At 38.2% G+C, this 22,310-nt stretch overlaps 1 protein-coding gene across 6 annotated transcripts in view; it reads left to right on the top strand.

The window, feature by feature from the left end:
- LOC106092088 (nucleosome-remodeling factor subunit NURF301) overlaps positions 1-22,310 on the top strand; it is a 94,229-nt gene that overhangs the window by 6,000 nt on the left and 65,919 nt on the right. For all 6 annotated transcript variants that reach the window (XR_009396629.1, XM_013258841.2, XM_059361074.1 and 3 more), the window contains exon 3: positions 18,345-22,250. Coding sequence is in view for 5 of the 6 variants with exons in the window: in XM_013258841.2 (XP_013114295.2) it covers positions 18,345-22,250 (3,906 nt within the window). In the remaining variant the exon portion in view is untranslated. The remainder of the gene's footprint in view (positions 1-18,344; positions 22,251-22,310) is intronic.

Below are 22,310 nucleotides of genomic sequence, written 5' to 3'. Positions count from 1 at the left end.
GTATCCACCGCCCAGCAGCCTTAAGGTGGATCTACATGATCTAAAGCGTGAGGTTCAGCGCTAAAAGAAAGAACCTCTAGACAAAGCGGCATATCATGTAGATACGGTAGCAGATGCGGTAAATAGCTACCGGGTGAATGTTGTCCTTGGAGAACGACCGCCTCCCATTGCACCTAAAGAAATGGACCTAACATTGCAAACCAAGAGTAGTTCTGGCTCAATTACGTTCCGGCAGGTCAGCCTCAATTCCTACAGAGCAAGGATTGATGCAGACGTGCAAGCCCAGACCCCTCTTGACTCTGGAGTTCCTGAATCTAGACAATCAACAGAGTCAAGCAGATGAAAGATAAAACACAACAAACTGCTACAACAACAACAACAGGAGTAGGAATAAATCCTATGGAATTAACAATATGGTCATTCTGACGGAATTAAAAATTTTATTTTTTAAGAAATTGAAAAAAAGAAAATAATTTGGCTATGAAATTGAAAAAAGCAGACATAATTCTTACTTGATAAATCCCTAAAAAAAGGTTTATAAGACAGTTCTATAAAGGAAATCTCCATTAAGTTTTGTGAATACCGATTTTATAATCTTCAAAAAATCTCTTGTGTTTAAAATGTAAAGGAATAAATAGGTCCGTATAAACTTAATGAGGGTTAACGCATAAAGTTATTGTTATTGTTGTAGCCACATTTGCATTTAGAGGTGGCGACCCTCGTCAAGCTCTCATAGGTGAGCAAGCTCGTTCAAAGGAAATGCTCCAACGTCTCATCATCATCCCCGATTTGGCTAAATTTTTGCACAATTACTTCTTTTGCAAACTCCAACAAATGTGAAAGTCGGTCCATAAGCTGGCAAAGCTCCTATTTTAGCCAATCTCCAAGGTGCACTTTTTGAATCTCTAGAGGGCGCGATTTCTTTCAATTTGTCAGAAATTTTAAACAATTACTTCACGGGCGACCTTCAACAGCCATGTCAAGTATGGTCTTAATCGGTCTTTAGCCTGATATAGCTCCCATAGAAACCGATCTCTTGATTTGACTTGTTGGGGACCTACAGGAATCAAAGTTTGCAAATTTTGCCAATGAACATTCCACTAAGGAGCAGGGGCAAACTTCTCACATATCAATGAGTGCAGTCCGATTCTAGTTTAATCTCAATGATAAGGGGCCTCCTTTTTATAGCCGAGCCCGAACGGCGTGCCGCAGTGCGATACCTCTTTGGAGGGAAGTTATACATGGCATAGTACCTCACAAATGTTGCCAGCATAAGGAGGGGAAAACCACCGCTGAAAATTTCTTCTAATGGTCTGACCAGGATTCGAACCCTTGCGTTCAGCATCATAGACGGACATGCTAGCCTCTGCGCTACGGGAAGCAGTTCTCCATTTATTGCTTGACCTATCCTTATCGATTTTTTTTTGTAAGTTCCAGCCTATAAAGAGAAACCGTCCAAAGAACTTGACAAATGTCATTCATGGTGGAGGGTATATAAAATTCGGTTTGGCCGAACTTAGCACGTCTTTACTTGTTATATACCCGTATAACTGGCTGGTTCGGGCTTTTGAATTTGCAAAACGCAAAAAATTACCAGTGGAGGGGTCCCTTACGGGATAGAATAAAAAATGTATACACTCCAATTTGTTTATGGCAGAAGGCATGAAAAACTTTCACTTCATTTTCATTCTAGGACTCTATAAGCCGTATTTCTAGGTCAACGGTTGGTTGAAAATAAAATTTGCTTGAATTGTGTCACGTTTTTTCCACACTTGATTCCAAATAACATATTGCTGAATAAGTCTCAGGTCTAGAGAAATATGTTTATTAATTTTTTCAACGATAAAAACAAGTTTACCAAAGCCAGGCCAACCCCAACCCATATTAATTTAATTTCATGGTTTAGCTATGAAATATTCACCCTTATTCCCGTTGTCGAAGGCGAAAATCGACAGCAGTCATATTCAAAGGCTAATATCGTGTTATTCTGATACTTATTCGCCGTCGACAGTTTCATAATAACAAAATATTGTGGTAAATAAAAAAAATTATCTAAAAGTAGGTTCCATACTCTTCCGGCAAACAGGCGCGATGTAGTTTAGAATGCAATCAACTTATATATCGATCGTTTTCGTTAAATTTGACAGTCGAATTCCACTTATGTAATACCAAAACTGTAAACAAATTTTCGTCTTCGACAACCATAATACCATTTTGAAAATATTTCGACATTCGACTACGCCATCGCCAACCGGAATAAGGGGCATTATTTTTATTTGCCACAGTATTTTTCTCTATCAAACTGTCGAAGGCGAATAAGTTACAGATTTCCACGAAATGTGAAATTCGCCTTCGACAACGGGAATAAGGTTGATTATTTTTTTATTCACCACAATCCCCCTTATTGCGGTCAGCGATGGCGTAGTCGGTGTGGGAGGGTGTTCCAAAGTCGGGCTATAGTGAAGAAAATTTGCCACTCCGGTACTATCTGTTGTTTCTGCCAAATTGCAGTTTTTCATACAAATACGCTGGTGTTTTTGGTATATATAATTTTGTGAAAAAGTATCAGTGATTTAATATACAGAACGTTTGCAATATTCACTCCATACAAGCTTTTCCGAAATGCTGAGCAACTCTCGAATCTTTTCAGTCCATAAACGTATCTTAAAATTGAATTGTATGCAACTTCTAGTCTATGTTTGCTTCTTGAATCGAAGTTTGTGTAAATAATTCGGTTCCATAGATTAGAGGGTGCGAATGTGAATATGTGTAAAATGTTGTGTCTGGTATAACGTTCTCGGCATATTAAAAACTTTTCCGTTGGCAACAACAGTTTGATCACTCCATTTTATTGTTAGATTAAAAATAACGCCTCATTTTTTTGCCTTGGGGAATGTTTTGATTTCCAATCTTTACAAAATGTTCGCATGTAATTGCACTCGTTCCGTAGTTTAAAAGTAAAAAGTTTGATTTCTTGGGATTTATCATAAGATGGTTTTATTACGGCTCACGAGTAAATTGTTTGTAAATCCATATTAAGCTTCATTACACCTTCGGAAATATGCAATTTGGGACAGTTTGCTCGGTTTGCACATCATCTGCGTAGATATGCATTTTCATATGTTAAGAATGTTTGGTAATTCGTTAATATAATTGCAAATTTTGCCCGTGAACATTCCACCTAGGAACAGGGGCAAACTTCTCACATATCAATGAGTGCAGTCCGATTCAAGTTTAAGCTCAATGATAAGGGGCCTCCTTTCCGTCCGAACGGCGTGCCGCAGTGCGACATCTCTTTGGAGAGAAGTTTTACGTGGCTTAGTTCTTCACAAATGTTGCCAGCATTAGGAGGGGAAAACCAGGATTCGAACCCTTGCCCATATAATTGACCCTTGAGGTACGCCAGCTTTTACATGCAGGCTGTTTTTATTACTACGAATTGAGTTCGACGGTTTAAGCAGTTTGAAATCAGTCTCACTGCGGTCACAAAAATGAGAGTTCTGTTGTAGTTTACCGCATAGAGTATCGTGATTGACGCAGTCAAAAGCCTTTGTTTGAGTGTTTCAGTAAGACTAGAATTGTGTTACAAGTCTGCTGCTATGCTTTTGGCGAAATCCAGATTGATGTATGGTGAGCAATTCATGATATTCGCCTATTTGTTTATGTAAAATACCCCCAAACGCATTTGATAGGTACGGCAAGTGGCTATTGGGCGATATTCATTGCTTGCGTTCGGTTTTGGAATTGGGAGTATTTTAGCGTGTTTCCATGCCGTATCCTTTTAAAGCTTTACACTATATGTAGATTTGTGAATAATGCCGTTATATTTTAAGCATAAATTGGTTTAAAAATTTCGTATTCCCAACACATATCAACACATAGCTATTGAACATTTAAAATTTTTTTTGAGCTAGTTTTAAGATTTTTATAAAAGCATGCGGATTTTAACCCTTCTTACCCCACTATGGACATGGTATATCTAAGCCAGTCATCGGCTTGCTGTGCACTCTAAAAATGAAAAGGCAATCTATACAACGAATTACCTAATCATATTCTCTATTTATGCCCTAAGTGGATTCACTATACGTCGCCCACACACGTCTCTTAACTTTGACTGCCTTGAAAGGCTTCACATTCACCAAGTTTATAGACAGCAGTCCTCTAACTCTTACAATGAAGACGTCTACGTTTTCATTCCCCATTACTCCACTATGACCCGGCACCAAATCGATGCGGATTTTGTCATGCGCAGGGAAGGTGCGAACTTTAAGACAGTGAGTGACTTGGTTTTTGTTTCCCTCTTAGACAAGTCATGTCCATAAAAATGTTCACTTTTGATGTTCTTGCGTTGACACTGCACCGAGTCAAGTTATTGGCGCTGGTTTGTAAGATTTTTAAAAATTTTACGATAATTTCATGTTCACAAAATGCGTCAAAAGCCTTCTTACACTCTAAGACAGTTCTTGACCCTGCCGCCTTGGTTGTTATCAACCTAAAAGCCGTTTACTATCTGAGATGTTCACACTCAACAAGTCGCACGAGGTTGTGTTTGTTTGAAAGCAGTTGCAGTATTGTTCTATGCAATAGAAAATAATACATTTTGATTTAAACGAAAACACACATTTCAGAGCTTTGTTATTTACACACACAAAGAACTTCAAAATAAAACACATAACAAAAAATAATAAGAAATAGAGTAAAAAAAAACAACGCCAACAAACAAAATGTCTAAGCTAGACGAAAAGGCATTTCAAGAGAAGCTGCTATCAGACCTAACCACCACAAACAATCAACGCCATGAATAGTTGATGGATTAGCTAACGGCTTCATCGAATAGTGAGAGAGAGAGAGAGAGAGGGGGATGGCTTGTCAACTCCCGAGAATATCTTAAAAACGCCAAGGCTGGGCCGAGCTGAACCGAATAACAATCTCTTATATGAACTTGAATTCCGATTTGAAAAGCAATGGGTGCTTTCAAAGATGGTCTCGAAGCTACAGAAGAGCGACTCAACACATATATAAATAAGAGAATAGAGGAGGTGGAAAAGAATTTCTTAAGTTGTTGGTCCCAACAACCGTATCCAGAAAAGGAAATAGAAACTTCAGACGCCAACAGTTTGAGATATTGAAAGAAATCTTTAAGTTAAAGATGCAGGTATCTAATCAGGAGAACTTAGCCGTCGGTTGCGATTCAATCAGTCGGAGAATCTGCATTAAATCTTCGACAATATATGGAAAGCAATAAATGTAACAACGCCGTTATAAAATTCCATTTACTGCCTTCAAAGTAGAGAACGAAAGGCGAAACTTGTTTTAATGAATCCATACCAGATGATTTCTATTCTGGGATATAATGTGCTTAGGCATAATCGTTGCTTGCTAGGAGGAGGAGTAGCATTATATGTCAAGCAAAATGTCCCATTCAAAATTGAAGGTGAGAGCATAGAAAAAAACGGAATCGATATTAATTGAATAAGCTGTCAAGTCGCAACGACTACTTATTGACTGACTGTACATAGACCAAACCGTAATATTCACAGAAATATCAAGAAAACTTTTTCAATTAAAAATTTAATTTAATTTCAATTAAAAATTTAATTGAAAAAAAATGTTTTCTTTTAAAAAATTAATTGAATCAATCATTTTTTAATTGAATCCGTATTTTTTTCTTCAACTACCATCGTAATGAAAATTTTAATTAAAAAATTTATTGATTCCATCATGTTTTTGATTGAATATGAACTTTTTTCAATTATGATCGTGATAGAAATTTTCAATTAAATTTTTTCAATTTTTTGCAAAAATTTTAAATAACATTTGAATATTTTCAATTATACAATTTTGAATTGATCCAAATAAAATTTTAATTGGATCAATTAAAAAAATTCAATAATTTTTTTAATTGGATCAGTTGTAAAATTGATTGGAAATTTCAAAAATTTTCAATCACCACCTCTTCAAAAATTTATTGATAATATCATTTTCGTCATTGAATTAGTTTCGGTTAAAAAATTAATTGGATCAATTAGTTTTTTGATTGAAACCGATTTAATTTTTTCTGTGTTCTCTACCACACGTTTGTCCACACCATTACATTACAAATATAACTGTTCAATATGATGATGTTTTTACTGGGGGTTTTTTTTTTGACTTCTTAAAATTCTTTGGTCTACACAGTGTGATTTGTGAAATGAAACCTAACGTAAAATAGCACATACAATTTTTTTGGTTTAGAGTGTGCTCTATTCCTTCTGACAAAAACAAATAAATCAGCTGTTATGTTGTCAGTCAAATGAAAGCAACCCAAAATGAGTTGTTTTTATAAATGTATGATTTAACCACCTTTATCTCAACTTAAAAAATTTTTAAGCATAAAAAATCATATTTGCTCACATTTTTAGGTTATGTCATATGAAAGTAACATACAGGTGTGATAGCAAAAATTATGAATCGTATGTAAACTGACAATTTGACAAACATTTTAAATTACATGTGAATACAAAAAGTGACATGTCATAAGACATATACATGCCGAATACTTAAGTACGATCTTATACTTATGACCTACTGCTACTACTACTAAATTTCCCATGAACATTCCATTAAGGATATTTAAAGTTTAAGCCCAATGATAAGGGGCCGAATCGGAACGGCGCGACGCATAGCGGTACCACCACCACCTGGCAGAGACGTTTTAACATGGCAGGTTATTTTGTAAATATAGCCACTACTCAAAATTTCATTGATGTTCACGTCGGGATTTGAACCCAGGCGTTCGGCGTCATAGGCGGACATGCTAACCTCTGCTCCAGGGGCCTATTTATGACTTATGATGCCGAAACTCCACAGGAATTGCAGTACTCACAGTATTACAACTTTAATAAACTTAACTGTCGGACTCTTGCGGACGTACCTCTTTATTTTCTTCAACGTTATGGGTTATTCTATGAATTTGTTTTATTGTAGAGTGACTTTTGTGGAATCCAAACTGATGATTTGGAATAATATTTTTTTTTTTTCGGTATATATGAATTAAGCCTTTTACAAATTATTTTTTCGAACAGTTTTCCAATCAGTGGTAATAAGGAGATGGGTCTATAAGGGTTAGATTCGTTTGGGTTCTTCTCAGGCATCGGTATCATAATTACTTCAGCTAGCTTCCAAGGAGCAGGCACGTACTGTAGTCGAATGGCAGGATTGAAAATTTTGTTAAGTTTTGCCAACGCCTTTATCGGTAAGTGCTTAAGAGTATCGCCAGTTATCAGATCGGAGTCTGGAGATTTTTTGTTTTTGAGATTTTTTATTTCCTGAAAGAGTTATCTCATAGTAACTTTCGGAATGTGTTCACGCTCGACTTTTTGGGCATTGGAATTGACAGTGTTTTCTAGGAAAATATTGAACTTAAGTGCTCCGCAAAAATTCTGGTCTTATCAGTATCTGACTTCGCCCATGTATTTTGGCTCGTTCTCAAGGGATGATTCAGGTTTTTAGGTTGATTGAGTTGCTTGGTATCTTTCCACAAAGTGTAATCAATCTTACTACCATAGGTGAGATTTGAGATAAATTCTCTGAATTTGTTGTTGTTAAATTTGTTTATATCCTAACGTACTCTTTGGACCATTTGCAGACCTGCTCATCTGCGTTTTTTTTACGTAATTTTTTTAGTTTTACTAAATTTCTCCCGGTTGGGATAGCTTTGAGCACCACACAGGCTGGAACATTGAGCTCCAATATGTGTAGTGTTCGTTGCTGGCACGAGAAGCTTAGCTGGGAGCTACCGGACGCGTCCACAGTATACGGTTATTGGAATGCTCCGTACGGAGTGGCTGCAACGACAGTCGCATATTCCGACGACGCTTGTAGCCCACTGCTGGCTATGTTCGCACAGCACCTTGCGACATATCAAGTATGACTATACTCCCGTAGTGAAGTGAGGCCAGAGCAAGATCGGAAATGTATCCACTCCATGCAACGGTTACACCTTACCGACACCGATCGATGATCCTGACTATGACCGGACCATAGTCAGCATTCAGAACTTCCACCACTGTTGTATTAGCCTCGTCTTCTGGTTCCGCCAGGAGTTCATCCTCGCAAGATTCGTTAGATCTTGTCATGATGAGCTTCCGTACGTATCCAGGGGCAGGTGAGAAAGCAGTGGAACCACTCTTTCTCAGGACATTTGCGGTGTGGACGATTCCTCCTTAGATGCTTCACTAGCTGCTGCTGTCGAAGTACTTTTTGAGTTTCGTCCTTCCCCGCTGGCGCACACCTTGAGCCCAGTCCAACCAGATGACCCACACACAGAGGGCTTGTCGGGTCCCGTTTTGATGCCATCCCCTCCTGTCTCGATTGTGACAGGGGGATTTTCAGTCACCTGCAATCCGTCAGATCTTACCGATGTGGTCGATAGTTCCTCAGGCAAGTGTTCAGCAACAACTGCTGAGTCACCTCCTGATTCCCCCACCCACCGCTTCTATTCACCCCACCTTCAGTCTCAACGTGTTGTATCCGTAGGATACAACTCCTTCAGACTTGTTGAAGTCTGAAGACAGCCGGAGTTTAGTACGAATACTCCATGTCTCCGGTCACCATCTGCAATCTTCCAGTCGATGTTTGAAAGATTGGGATTTTGTTAGGTTGAAAAGAGGAAAGAGTGGGATTACATTCCCTTAGTCTTCTAAGTATGGATGCAGGATCTGAGGGAATCCTTGGTATCCAAGCATGCACCATTGGTCGATAAGGAATACCTTCCTTCTTGACTAAATCTAGTGTTGCACCTGTCCAGATCTCATCAATCTTTTTTAGCGCACAACGATACATTTCAGAGCGTTGATCCCCGATGGCAATTAGTCTGTATCGGCCCCTATACCAGCCTGCATCGTCACAAACTGGAGGAGACCCAGGAAATTCTGCAAGAACATCGGAGTATACTGATGACTATCCCACTCCAATTATTCTTAGGTATGCAGCCCTGTTCTTCTCTCTTGTCGACAACTGCCATCACCAAACTGGCCCTAGCGATATAAGCAAAGATTCTTGGACCCATCTTACTATTGTGAGCATTTTATTTCACGTTCGGGACCGGTCAATTTGCCTCCTAAATCATGCGATTTAATGCCTTTAAACTATTTTTTGTGGCGCTCATGTTCATTCAGACAGTCCCGCTGCTTCAATTTAATTTTTAATTTAATTTGCTCATTTAATAGTCAAGTCGTTAGACCATATATGACTAAAACACTACAAAATTAACAATTCATTAAAGTTTTCTTAAAAATAAATCAGGGATTAAATACTACTCAAAAGCAGTTAATCTCTATATTTAAAAACATAATCAATAATAATTAATAATAAAAACAATAAGAAGTTGACATTACTTCAACATTTAAAATTTTATAAAAAAAATTTTAAAAAATAAACTTCTGAATTTGCAAAAATTTTACAATCATAATTTATCAGTTTAACTCGCTTAACAAAAACTCGTTTAAAAGATGAAAACAATTGTATGGAAGTCTATTCTTATATTTATAAATGTAATAAAAAAATATAAGATTCATTAAATTACTACGCCGGACTAAAGAAGCTGTATAGTTGAGTACGAAATGTATATACGGGAAAGTTGAAATGTCTTAGGTTCAGAGGCAAATAATTAAAAAGCCGAGCCACTCTGACGTGAAAAGATCGTTCTAATGAACTAAAAATTCAGGGTGCTGATTTTTGTATATTTTGTAAAAAAAACAGCAAAGCACGAATACGAAGAAAATCATTAAAGGAGCAACCCAACAAATCTAGAACAAACGGCGTAATATGTTGGCGAACACCAACAGGAAACACAAATCTTACTGCACTGTTAAACACGAGACGCAGCTTCCTTATAACTAACCCGACAGTACCACAATAAATCTTAGCACAATATAAAATTGAGAACATAACAAGAGCATTTGCTAATGCCTTCCTCATTGGCAATGAAAGGCTAAGCTCCATATTATAACGCTTACGCAAAGTGTAATTAACTTTAGAATGATCTAATGATCTAAGATCATTCCCAGACAATTGAGACTGTCCACGTACTCAATAACAACATCATTTATGCAGACAACTACAGGCGAAATATTTCTTATTCCATAGCACATTGCTTTTATCTTTCTGGTATTTACAGATAGATTGTTAACCCGCAACCACCCCATTAATATAGAGATACTGGAGTCAATAACTCCTTACAAAACTTCTGGATTTCCAGAACAACTTTTCAATAAAATTTGGACGTCATCAGCAAAAGCAAATGGTAAACAATAAGAACTTTCAATATCAACAAACAGTTCATTCATATACATTATAAATAGTAACTTTTTACCGCCAACAAATTCGAAAATGCATTATTACAACTCACATATTGAAACCTATCAGACAGATAAGATTTCAACAAAAAACACGCAGACTTAGAAAAACCAAAACAAGTGTGCAATTTGCTTACTAATATTCCATGGTCATGTCTGTTAAAGGCCTTTTCTATATCATGGGACACCACAACACAGTTGTCATGACTACTGATAGATTCATGCATTGAAGCATTTATTCGTGAGATACGGGCCGAAATGTTGGAAAGAGAATGCCAATATTGGACCAAGTGGATGGACCATTTAAGATGCAGTCACGCTCAACATTTGCGTGAAATAATCTTCAAACATAAAATTGTATGGACCATACAATCGATTCAAATAAAGATCTCATGATTTTTTTTTTTTTTTTTGAAATACACCCTTAGTCTATCAACACCGCAACATTTGATATTCGGATGGAATTCTTTGTTACATACACCGGAACGTTTAACACTAGAAACGCCCCGAATGGCAATTTCACTTGTTGCACTCAGCCATTGCCAGCATATACAATTTTTAAAAAATTTTATATCTTATTTATTTTTTTTATTTATTTATTAGTTCTAACATATAATAAATATATGCTCAAACACAGAAAAGGTAAAGCTACTATGGCCATCAGCTTAAACAGTTACAAGAATTTGTTTATAACATATAATTTTTACTTAGAGAGTTAAGTTACAATTAGAATGTGTTAGAAAATTGAATACTATATTGATGTTTTCAATAGACGGGTTCCTAAGGATCTCCAGGCCTTTGTTATGAAGAATTGTACGTTGATATTGAGCAAGAGAAACGCATGTTTCTATGAAGTGTTGTGCAGATGGAGGATTACCACTTTTAAGTTTTTATCTAGCAGGTGTCGATGCGTTGCATGGGTATGGCCCATCCTAAAACGGCTAAAATACGAATTTTTCTCTTATCAATATTTGTGGGGTAAACTGGCGTTTCGTTGATAGAATTTTTTACACTGTAGTGATAATGTTGAAATAGTTTGCTATCGTTGGAGTGTTGTTTTTGAAGTTCCAAAAGATCTGTTATCAAAAGGTTAAAGGCAGAGCACCCATATTTACGATTGTACAATCATGGCATCAGGCCCCTCACCCATTGTTGACATCTGCGATAGGTTGAACGTCTACCTCAACGAACTTGCCTCATATTTCGCTGCAAGAAATCTGCCACCAAATCTTCAGCCACATTGTTCACTACATATACGCGTGAGCTGAATACTCAGCTGACTGATGGTCGATGGAGAAATGATTCCGACCATCAAGTGTCGCAAAATACTTGGCGTCACACTTGACAGTTCTTACACATTCTCCTCACATGTCACAGCAATTTGCGATAAGTCAAAGGTAGAAACAAGATCCTCAAGTCACTTGCTGGTAGTACTTGTGGTGAAGACAAAGAAACCTTGTTGACCACGTATAAAGCAATTGGCTGGTCTGTGGTAAGTTATGCAGTGCCAGTGTGGTCTCGTCAGCTTTGTGATACGCAGTGGAATAATATTTAGATCTGTCGGAACGCCGCACTCCGAACTGCGACGGGCTGTCTCCTCAGTTCTGATGTAGACCACCTCCATCAGGAGACAAAGATTCTACCAGTGCGAAGACATAACTACATGCTGTCTATGCAATACCTTTGGGCTGTTATCGCAGATCTAGAGCGTGAGGTTCAGCGCTACAAGAGATAGCCTCTAGATCAAGGGGCATATCAAGCAGGTCTATACAACATTCATGCAGACACTGTAGCAGATGCGTTAAATGGCTACCGGGTGAATGTAGTCCTTGGAACGCGACCGTCTCCCATTGCACCCGAAGAAATTGACCCTCGTCAAACCAGAGTAGTTCTGGCTCAATTGCGTTCCGGCTGATGCATCCGCCTCAACTCCTAAAGAGCAAGGATTGATGCCGACGTGCAAGATGTATGTCCCGAGTGTAACCAGGGACCGCACGATAAACGTTACCTGTTTAACTGCCCAGCCAGAAGGCCTCAAGGGCCGGCCATACATTGGCGGCCAGTGCGACACCTCTTTGCGGTGAAGTTTTTACATGCCAATGTACCTCACAAATGTCGCCAGCATTAGTAGAGGATAACCACCACTGAACAGGTGGTATTCGCGTTGGCGAAGGCGAAAATCGACAGCAGTCGTAGTCGAAGGCGAATTTCACATTTCATGGTATTCTGTAACTTGTTCGCATTCGACAGTTTGATAACAGACAAATATTGTGGTAAATAAAAAAAATTAAAAAAATTCACTTATGTATCGAACGTTTTTGTCAAATTTGACAGGACTGACTATCTCAAAGTTGTAGTTCCCAACTTTCTCCATTTTCTTTATCTGCTCGGGTGTACAAGACATTTTGGGAGTTGAAACCATCCATTTCGTCTTATCTCCATTTACTGCCACACCTATTTTCATGGAATGTCTTTCGATTCTTTCAAAGGCTGCAGTTACAACTTCCGATGACCGTCCTATGATATCGATGTAGTTGGTATAGGCGAGTAGCATGTGTTTCTTGTGATAAGTGTGCCAAATTTTTTCACATCTGCATCTCGTATAATCTTCTCCAGCAGGACATTCAAGAGATCACACGATAGGCTGTCACCTTGTCTGAAACCTCGTTTGGTATTGAATGGTTCGGAGAGATTCTTTCCTATTCTTACTGAGGAACGCGTATCAGCAAGTGTCATCCTGCAGAGTCTAATTAATTTTGCAGGAATACCAAAATCAGACATGGCTTGAAATACTCTTTGAACGTGAAGGGGTATCGAAGGTGGTAGGTGTTGATTTGTCCTTCTCGGATCTTTTCCAGGATTTGGCGCAGTGTGAATATCTGGTCCAGGGTGGATGTACCAGGTCTAAAGGCGCATTGATAGTGCCCAATTATCTCATTGACTTTAGGTTTTAATCTTTCACACAGTACGCACGAGAGTATCTTGTATTCGATGGGAAGGAGACATTCGTCTCATCTCCTGTGTACTGGACATAGTATGCTGAGGTTCCAATCATCGGGTATGCGTTCTTCTAGCCAGATTGCGCAGATAAGCTGATGCATACGCCTTATCAGCGTGTCGCCTCCGGTCTTAAACAGTTCAGCGGGTAACCCGTCGGCTTCTGTTGCCTTATTGTTCTTTAGTCGGGTCACTGCTACTTGGACCTCATTCTGACTAGGAGGCAAACATTCTATACCGTCATTAGGGATTGGTTCTGCTGTATCCTCTTCGCCGCCATCGTCGGATACTAGCAGTTGGGAGGTTGTTGTTGTTGTAGCAGTGTGTTATACACTGAGGCGGGGCAGCTCTTGCCGATGAAGAACTCCATCGGGTCAATCCGGTACGTACAACCGTCTGCCATGGGAGGAGGTAAACGTTCTATACCATCATCAGGGATTGTTTCTGCTGTATCCTCTTCGCCGCCATCGTCGGATATGTTCTTTCTATATCCCCATCACACTATCTGTATCAGTTACCAGAATTCCTTCTTTGTCTCTCCAGGAAAATGTGCCTGTGCCAAAGCCATCGGTTTGATCGTTGATAATTTGGTAAAATTTCCGGACGTCATTCTGACTCCTGTACATCGCAATTCGCTAACACTCACGCCTTTTCATTCCCTTTTTCCTTCTGCGGAATAGACGTTTCTCGTCTCTCCTTTTCTCCCGATATCTCTCCTTCATCTGGCGCGTTGCTACTGATTGCAGGTTTGCTCTATATGCCGCATTCTTGGCTTCAGTAGCATCTCGACACTCTTGGTCGTACCATGGATTTATTGGGGGAGGCTTCCGGTACCTAAGTACGGATTTCGCGGCATTTTCCGTGGAGTGGGAAATGGTTTGCCACTGCGCCACTATATCATCGGAACAAGGGAGTGCTTTCATCAAGCAGTTGGGTCAGTCGAGTCTAGTATGCCGTTGCTATCTGTTGTGTTTGCAGCTTTTCAGTGTCCAGCTGCCGTGCAATGTGAGATCGTACTTTCCTCGCCATGTTCAAACGGGTGCGGATCGATCATTCATCTAACAACACATCTGGTTGAATGCCATCAATCTATCACATTGATCGTGTGACAACCATGTGGCTTTGTGAATATTTTAATGTTTATTTTTAATGAAAATAAGTCATCCAAATGGAACAAATCAAATCACACTTTCAATCTGCATCAGGAACATTAAAAATATTTGAATAATTATAGTTTTGCAAATAAAAAACTAAGCCATCCCTATCAATTTTGTTAAAATCCCTAAACTCGATAATTTCATCAAAACGAACAGCTTCAAAAAGAAGTAATCCAAATATTAATGAATGGTCAGAAATAGAAGGTGATTGAACCTGGCCAGTGTAGCTACAAAATAAAGGGAACTTACAAGAAAAAAATCAATAAGTGAAGAAAAGTTCCTATCAATGTCATAACGTGTGGGAAGAAGGTTGTAAGATATTGGCCCTTATTATGTATGCCGAATTTGAATATTCGACTACGACTGCCGAGAATTCACTGTTTTATTTCGTGCAAGCATCATATATAACAAAAACCAAACAACTCGATTTTGCACATATTGCCAATGAAATATTAACTTTAATTTTCAGCTGTCGAAGCCGAAAATTCGACTACGACATACATAATAAATGTGATTGACAGCCCATACCTAGTGCAGAGAGATCTCATTAAACTAGATTTCAATGGATCAAGTAGATTAGTATTCAAATCACCAACTACTACCACATTCATATTACTTAGAAAAACATCACGTTGAAGTTCTTCAAAGGAGTCAATGTCACCTTGGGGCAAGTAAACCACACCAAGCAAGAGCTTGGAATTAGTTAATTCTATCTCTATAAAAAGGGACTCACTCGAAATTGTATTAGAATATTCAAAACCTATCCTCAATCTCAAATTCTTTGGCAAATACCATCAAACACCGCCACCTCTAGAACAGCGATCATTATGGACAATCCTATATCCCGGAATAGCCACTGTTAGCCAAATTTCAGATACAGCAAATGCATCGAAAATATTTTCACCAGAATTAACTTTGATTTCATCTAGTTTTGGAGCAACAAAACTAGATGAATTGAGCTTTGTTAAACTGATGACGTAATGTCACTGACCACAGGACCTAAATTAGTGCTATGAGACACTGGTAATTAATATATGCATTGCCAAAGGGAACCAAGACCAACAACAAGACCAATTGAGATCAAAATAAAATTTTACAAATCTAAACAGATTGTTAACGTTAAAGAAAAAAATGCAAAAATCAAATACAAAAGAAATATATACCCAAAATTGTAAATTTACAAAAGGGGAAATATACACATTAAGGGTAAACTCCATTAAGAAGTTTCTCGCACTGCTTGTAATCACATTTCACCTACAACAACCAATCCCATGGCAGCCGGTTGTACGTACCGGATTGACCCGGTGGAGTACTTCATCGGCAAGGGCTGCCGCCTCAGTGTACAATACACTGCTACAATAACAATAACAACAACAACAACAACATTTCACTTCTTTGCCATCAGTCAGGGCTAGTAACGCAATCGGTTTATCAGCATTTCTTAGCTTGAACTTCCAGCTTTATACAGAGCATATTCAGTTTACTTGTTCGTTCGTTCAAAAATACTTTGTTATTTAAAACTGAGGCAGCAGGGTCAGAGATCACATCCGTAACATTAAGAGGCCTTAATTTCATAGAACTGAAGTAGTTATTAAATATTCAATCAGAATCGTAGAATAGTATTAATATCACTATTACAAGGTGTTTAGCAAGTTCAACCAACACTTCAGGAAGATTCTTCAAACCATTGGGAATGACATGCATTACAATAATCTGCCATATTCAACTTTCGGTAAAGTGCATTTGTCTGGATTTCGAGAGCAGAAATTTTATTAGCAAAGTAAAAGTTTCAACATTTTTAATGTTTTTATCACATGCCATAATGTCCGATTTCATTTCTTTAATGTATGAAGACATCTCAATCTTAAACTCCGCAAACATATCAGCAAAAATTTGTTTCAACGTAACACACACGTCATTATCCTTGCGAACAAAGGCATCAAATTTGGTATTTAGTAAAGAAAGCTCTTCGCGTAATGAACGCTTCTCAGATCCAGAACTATTTTCAAGACATTTGGTACAACCAAATGATAAAAATTTGTGCTCTCTCAAAGCACCAACGCCACATGGTACCAAAGAAAACACTGGAATTCAGCTATATATTGTTTATTGAATTGAGACATACAACAACAGGAACTGCAGCAACAATTTATTTGCAGGAAAATTGTGATGTAAATATCCGAAACTGTTGATAATTCAACTTTCCCGAGTGAATTGTAGTATAAAAACATTAGAATGACCAGCTGAAAAAAAAAACACTCGTCTTCTCAGGCATAGGGTTGCTAAATATACGTAGATTTTATATTGTAAAGGGTGATTTTTTTGAGGTAAGGATTTTCATGCATTAGTATTTGACAGATCACGTGGGATTTCAGACATGGTGTCAAAGAGAAAGATGCTCAGTATGCTTTGACATTTCATCATGAATAGACTTACTAACGAGCAACGCTTGCAAATCATTGAATTTTATTACCAAAATCAGTGTTCGGTTCGAAATGTGTTCATTCACCGTAACGTTGCGTCCAACAGCATCTTTGAAATAATACGGTCCAATGATTCCACCAGCGTACAAACCACACCAAACAGTGCATTTTTCGGGATGCATGGGCAGTTCTTGAACGGCTTCTGGTTGCTCTTCACTCCAAATGCGGCAATTTTGCTTATTTACGTAGCCATTCAACCAGAAATGAGCCTCATCGCTGAACAAAATTTGTCAAAATTTGAACACATTTCGAACCGAACACTGATTTTGGTAATAAAATTCAATGATTTGCAAGCGTTGCTCGTTAGTAAGTCTATTCATGATGAAATGTCAAAGCATACTGAGCATCTATCTCTTTGACACCATGTCTGAAATCCCACGTGATCTGTCAAATACTAATGCATGAAAATCCTAACCTCAAAAAAATCACCCTTTATAAGTTGTATGAATGAAATATGTTAAAACAATAATTTTTGTGATAATTGTTGCTACACAACTTTTTTTCACTTTTGTATTAAGTGGTAGGTGACCCCATTATTTAGTCCGTCACTGTATATGGCAGATATAAATATCTAGGGCCAGATAAAATTATAACTAGTACCGTATATATTTATATCTGGCACCGGAGATATGGTTGGATTGGTAGATTCAATTTTGTTTAATTAGATACAATTTTATTTGCTACTAGATTTCTCTTTCGAGATGTCGTTAACGATCGAAAATTTGCATGCAATGGAAAACTTAAAGCCATTTTCCTTCTTCTCCACACCAACTATGATTTGACGCGTTTCGAAGTTTCGAACATTTGGTAAGGGGAGTCATTCACCCTTATTGCCTTCGTCGAAGGCGAAAATCGAAAGCAGTCGAAGGCGAATTTCACATTTCATGGTAATCTGTAACTTATTCGCCTTCGACAGTTTGGGAGAAGGAAAATATTGTGGTAAAAAATATGAAGTAGGTTCCATACTCTTTCGATAAACAGGCGCGATGTTGTTTAGAATGCAATTAACTTATATATCGATCGTTTTCGTCAAATTGAAAGTGAAATTTGGCTTATGTGATACCAAGAATGTAAACGCATTTTCGTCTTCGAAAACCACAATACCATTTTGTAAAAATTTCGACATTCGACTACGCCATCGCCAATGGGAATAAAGGGGATTATCAGAAATATTTAGGTGTTGAGGCTTTAAAGTTTCTACATTGGTAGATTCTTGTGCAAAATGCATTGGACAGGCAATAGTGATTGCGCGATTTTGGCCTTATCAGGGGCCTTTTCGGACTGCTTTGCTACTTACAGATAACATGTTTCCACCTACTCACTAATTTAATCGACTTTATAATAATATATTTATCAACTTTTATTTTTAGGCTACGAATCCGAATATCACTATGGATCTGATTTCGGAGATTCAACAGATAAAAGTGACGATGAAGATATACTAATGTCAAACTCTGAAGAGGATAGCATTGATGGCGGAAATGAGAGTGAGTCCGAATTTTCAGTATGTAGTTTCACACAGGCTGGTATAGGAAGGCCTCCACGTCCTCCCAGCCCCGATCCGGTGTGGCTTCAGGATAGACAATACGATTCATTAGAACTTCCAGAATCATCCAATGATTTACTTATAGAAAGTAATCACATTATGAACGCATTAAGTGTGTATGAAGTTCTCCGGAGATTTCGTCATTTAGTTCGCCTCTCACCCTTCCGCTTCGAAGATTTGTGTGCTGCCCTTGTGTGTGACGAACAAAGTGCTCTACTAACTGATATACACATAATGCTTTTAAAGGCTATTTTGCGTGAAGAAGACGTTCAAGGGACACACTTTAGTCCGCTGGATCAAAAGGATACAGTAAATATAAGTTTATATTTGATTGATGCAATAACTTGGCCAGAAGTTTTAAGAAGTTATGTTGAAAGTGATGATTCATTTGATCGTCATGTTTCTAATATTTTATCGAATGGCGAATATCCGTACACTGGTGTTGATGATCGTATTAAAGTATTGCAGTTTCTTTCCGATCAATTCTTGACTACAAATGCTATAAGAGATGTCATGCTTCAGGAAGGGCCCATACACTATGATGATCACTGTCGGGTTTGTCATCGTCTCGGAGATTTATTATGTTGCGAAACATGTCCCGCCGTCTATCATTTAGAGTGTGTCGAACCCCCAATGTTAGACGTTCCAACCGAAGACTGGCAATGCGGAATCTGTAAGGCTCATAAAGTGAATGGTGTAGTGGATTGTATACTCCCTCAGGAGAAGCAAGGAGTATTGATACGTCACGATGCACTAGGATTAGACCGACATGGCAGAAAGTTTTGGTTTATTGCTCGAAGGATATTTGTTGAAGATAAATCGTGCGAGAAAGTTTGGTACTACAGCACCGTATCAAAATTTGAATCCCTCTTAAGTGTCCTCGATGGTGATGATTTGGAAAATCGACTTCATGCCCAGCTTCTGGAACTAAAAGATGAAATAATAAGACAGCTGAAATTAACCGAATCACTCACAAATGAACACAAACACAATAAGAAATCGTATCTGGAAATTGAAATAGATGCTGAAAATCAAAATAAAAATGAGCGAAGAAATAGTTTAGATAGCATCGACGAATCGATAGAAGCCGCTCATAAAAATCAGGAATGTAAGGTTTTAACGAGACAGAAGTCATGTCAGCAAGCCAACAATGTGCACTATTTTAAACTTGGAATGGAGAATACATTTAAATCGTATGTCAATCAATACACATCGAACCCAATAGCACTAAATAAGCCGCAACGAAATGAAGAGAGGGATAAGCGTAGGCATTTGTCTCATAAATTTTCGCTTACAACCGCTTCTGAATTCAAATGGATGGGCGTTACCATGGGCACCGTGGACAACATTATTACAACTTTGCGGCAGACACTGCTGTCTTTTGAACAGAATATTGCCTCTCCGTTTCTTAATCCCAATTGGTGTAGTTTGAAAAAACTATGGACTACTGCAGTAATGTCGTGTCGCACGGCAGCCGATTTTGCTTTGGTTATGTTACTATTTCAATCGTCGGTGAAAAATGTAATTTTCGCAAATGTATGGCACGAACAATTAGGACATACGTCCCTGCGACGCATAACAGCAGCGGAGCGCGAAGATCGAAAAAAGCTAGAGAAGCGAGAAAAGAGAGAACGTGACGACGAAGAAGAAAGGTACCGTTTAGCATTTAACTACATTAAATATACATTGGGCCTGAAACATCAGGTTTGGAAACAGAAAGGAGAAGAATACAGAGTTCATGGTCAATGGGGATGGATGTGGCTATCATCCAATCGCCGGTGTGGCCGCATCCGTCGTTCGGCGATGCGTGGACAGGCTATGATGCCGTATAAAATCAATGTCTATTATTCAAATGGTTGCGATGAGAATAAAATTGTGACGGTTGATCCGCGCACCCATAAATTTATTTTACAATGTGAAAAAAATGCAATGCAAGGTCACGATTACTACTACCTAGAAAATTACAAAGATGTAAAAGTACACGACATCGATCATAAACGATTTGAAATGATAGACGTTTCGAAATCACTTTCAATGATGGGTAGGCTTTTATATCCAAAAATAGCTAAAAAAAGTTCTTTGGACGATCTATTGTCGCGACGCATACAGTTGAAAGAGGCCGAAGAACAAATGTCTTTAAAAAGCGAAGAACGCAATATTTCGTCAGCGGAACATAGTCCAATGGTCGGCAATAACAATGCAAGAACAACATTTCTTGAAAAAAAATTACTTCGCCTGGTGGAGTCTCAGAAAATGGGAGTTACTCAAAATAATAGTAGTGTTAACTTAGATCTTGTGAATTCATTGGCCAAAAAAATTCAAAGCGTACGATTGCAATTTAGCCAATTAAATAGGTTTGCAAAGCAGTACCGGTGTTATACAAAAGAATGTAACACTAATTCAAACGCAGTATCCCAGATAACACAAAATACATGCTATTCACCGCTTTGTTTGCAAAAGGCACGTGCGAAAAAAGAACTATTATTACTTCTTCGAAAGGCGCACACGGCGGGAAATGGATCCAAAGAGACGGTGGCTGCAATCCTTGGCGCGGTTAAGAAACCATCAATATTGGAACAAAAGCTAACGGAAGGTAAAAAGGATACTTTGTGTTCAATAGATGATGACGATCATAAGTGGTTAGATGACACACCAATGGATTTGGCAAATGACTGGGAACAGGCTCGTATTGTTGGCATTCCGTTTGAGGAAAAACTGCTGGATGAATGTTTTGCCACAAAAGATGATGTTGATTTGTTGCTGCACAATGTGAAATCGGAAATAGATGGTGGAGAGAATAACTCCGGCGTTTTCGGAGGGGAAGAAAAAATTGACTTTATTGACAACATGGACGTATGCAGCAATGTTGAAATTGAAAGTTCGGAAACGACAAACGATGGATCGTTAACAACAGGCGCAAACCTTTGTTCAGTGGATGAAAGTTCAGATTATCAGCAAGCGAAGAGAAGTAAAAAAAGCATAAAGTCAAGAGCTAAGACTTACATAGGTACTAAAGACGTACTTGATCAAACATTAGTCATGGAAGGTATACAGAAAAAACAAAATCGCCGATTTCCCATCCATCAACGGCCTCAAAAGCGGGAGGACACAATAAAATATGAGAAAGAGTTTTATCCTAATGGCAAAGAGCGCATATATTCAACAAATTCAACACGTGGCCGTATATATCTACATCACGATATTGCAAAACATTCTCCAAATGAACAGCTTAAAGAAGCTTATGACGAAGCTGCGGGAAAATCAAGAAAGAATCTCCCTTATTCAAAATTTCCTCTTATATCGAGCTTTTTATCCCACAAACTTAAGAAAAGTTTACTAATTTTGCCTCGTTATGAGCTGCTACGGATAGCAAGGTTGGGGGGAAAAATTCCTGCAAACGGTTTCCATCAATTAGCTAAGAATAATCAACTAGCTTGGCCTTACCCTTGTTCGAGGCCTTTGTTCAAGACTTGTTGGGCTTATAGAACATCAAACGTTTCTACTCTCTCTGCGATTGCACTTCAACTACGAATTCTTTGGTCATGTCTGCGATGGGATGATATGATTGCGAAACCCCCTTCGGCAGATGGAAAACATCAACTAAATACGGAAACTGAAATAGTTACCGTTGAGCTTTTAAAACTGAAAAACTTTGGAAGATATGGTGAAAGAACCCAATATCTAAGGAGAAAAGTTGTTATTCCATTGGAAATGCCGAAAACTATTAGAGGTAAGAATAATAGAAAGAAAAAAAAAAACAAACAATTTCGAAATATATGTAAAAACTTGC

Source organism: Stomoxys calcitrans, chromosome 1 (assembly GCF_963082655.1).
Source record: "Stomoxys calcitrans chromosome 1, idStoCalc2.1, whole genome shotgun sequence".
NCBI lineage: Eukaryota > Metazoa > Arthropoda > Insecta > Diptera > Muscidae > Stomoxys > Stomoxys calcitrans.
The sequence above is the reverse complement of the archived record's forward strand: the minus strand, read 5'-3'. Positions and strand labels throughout refer to the sequence as shown.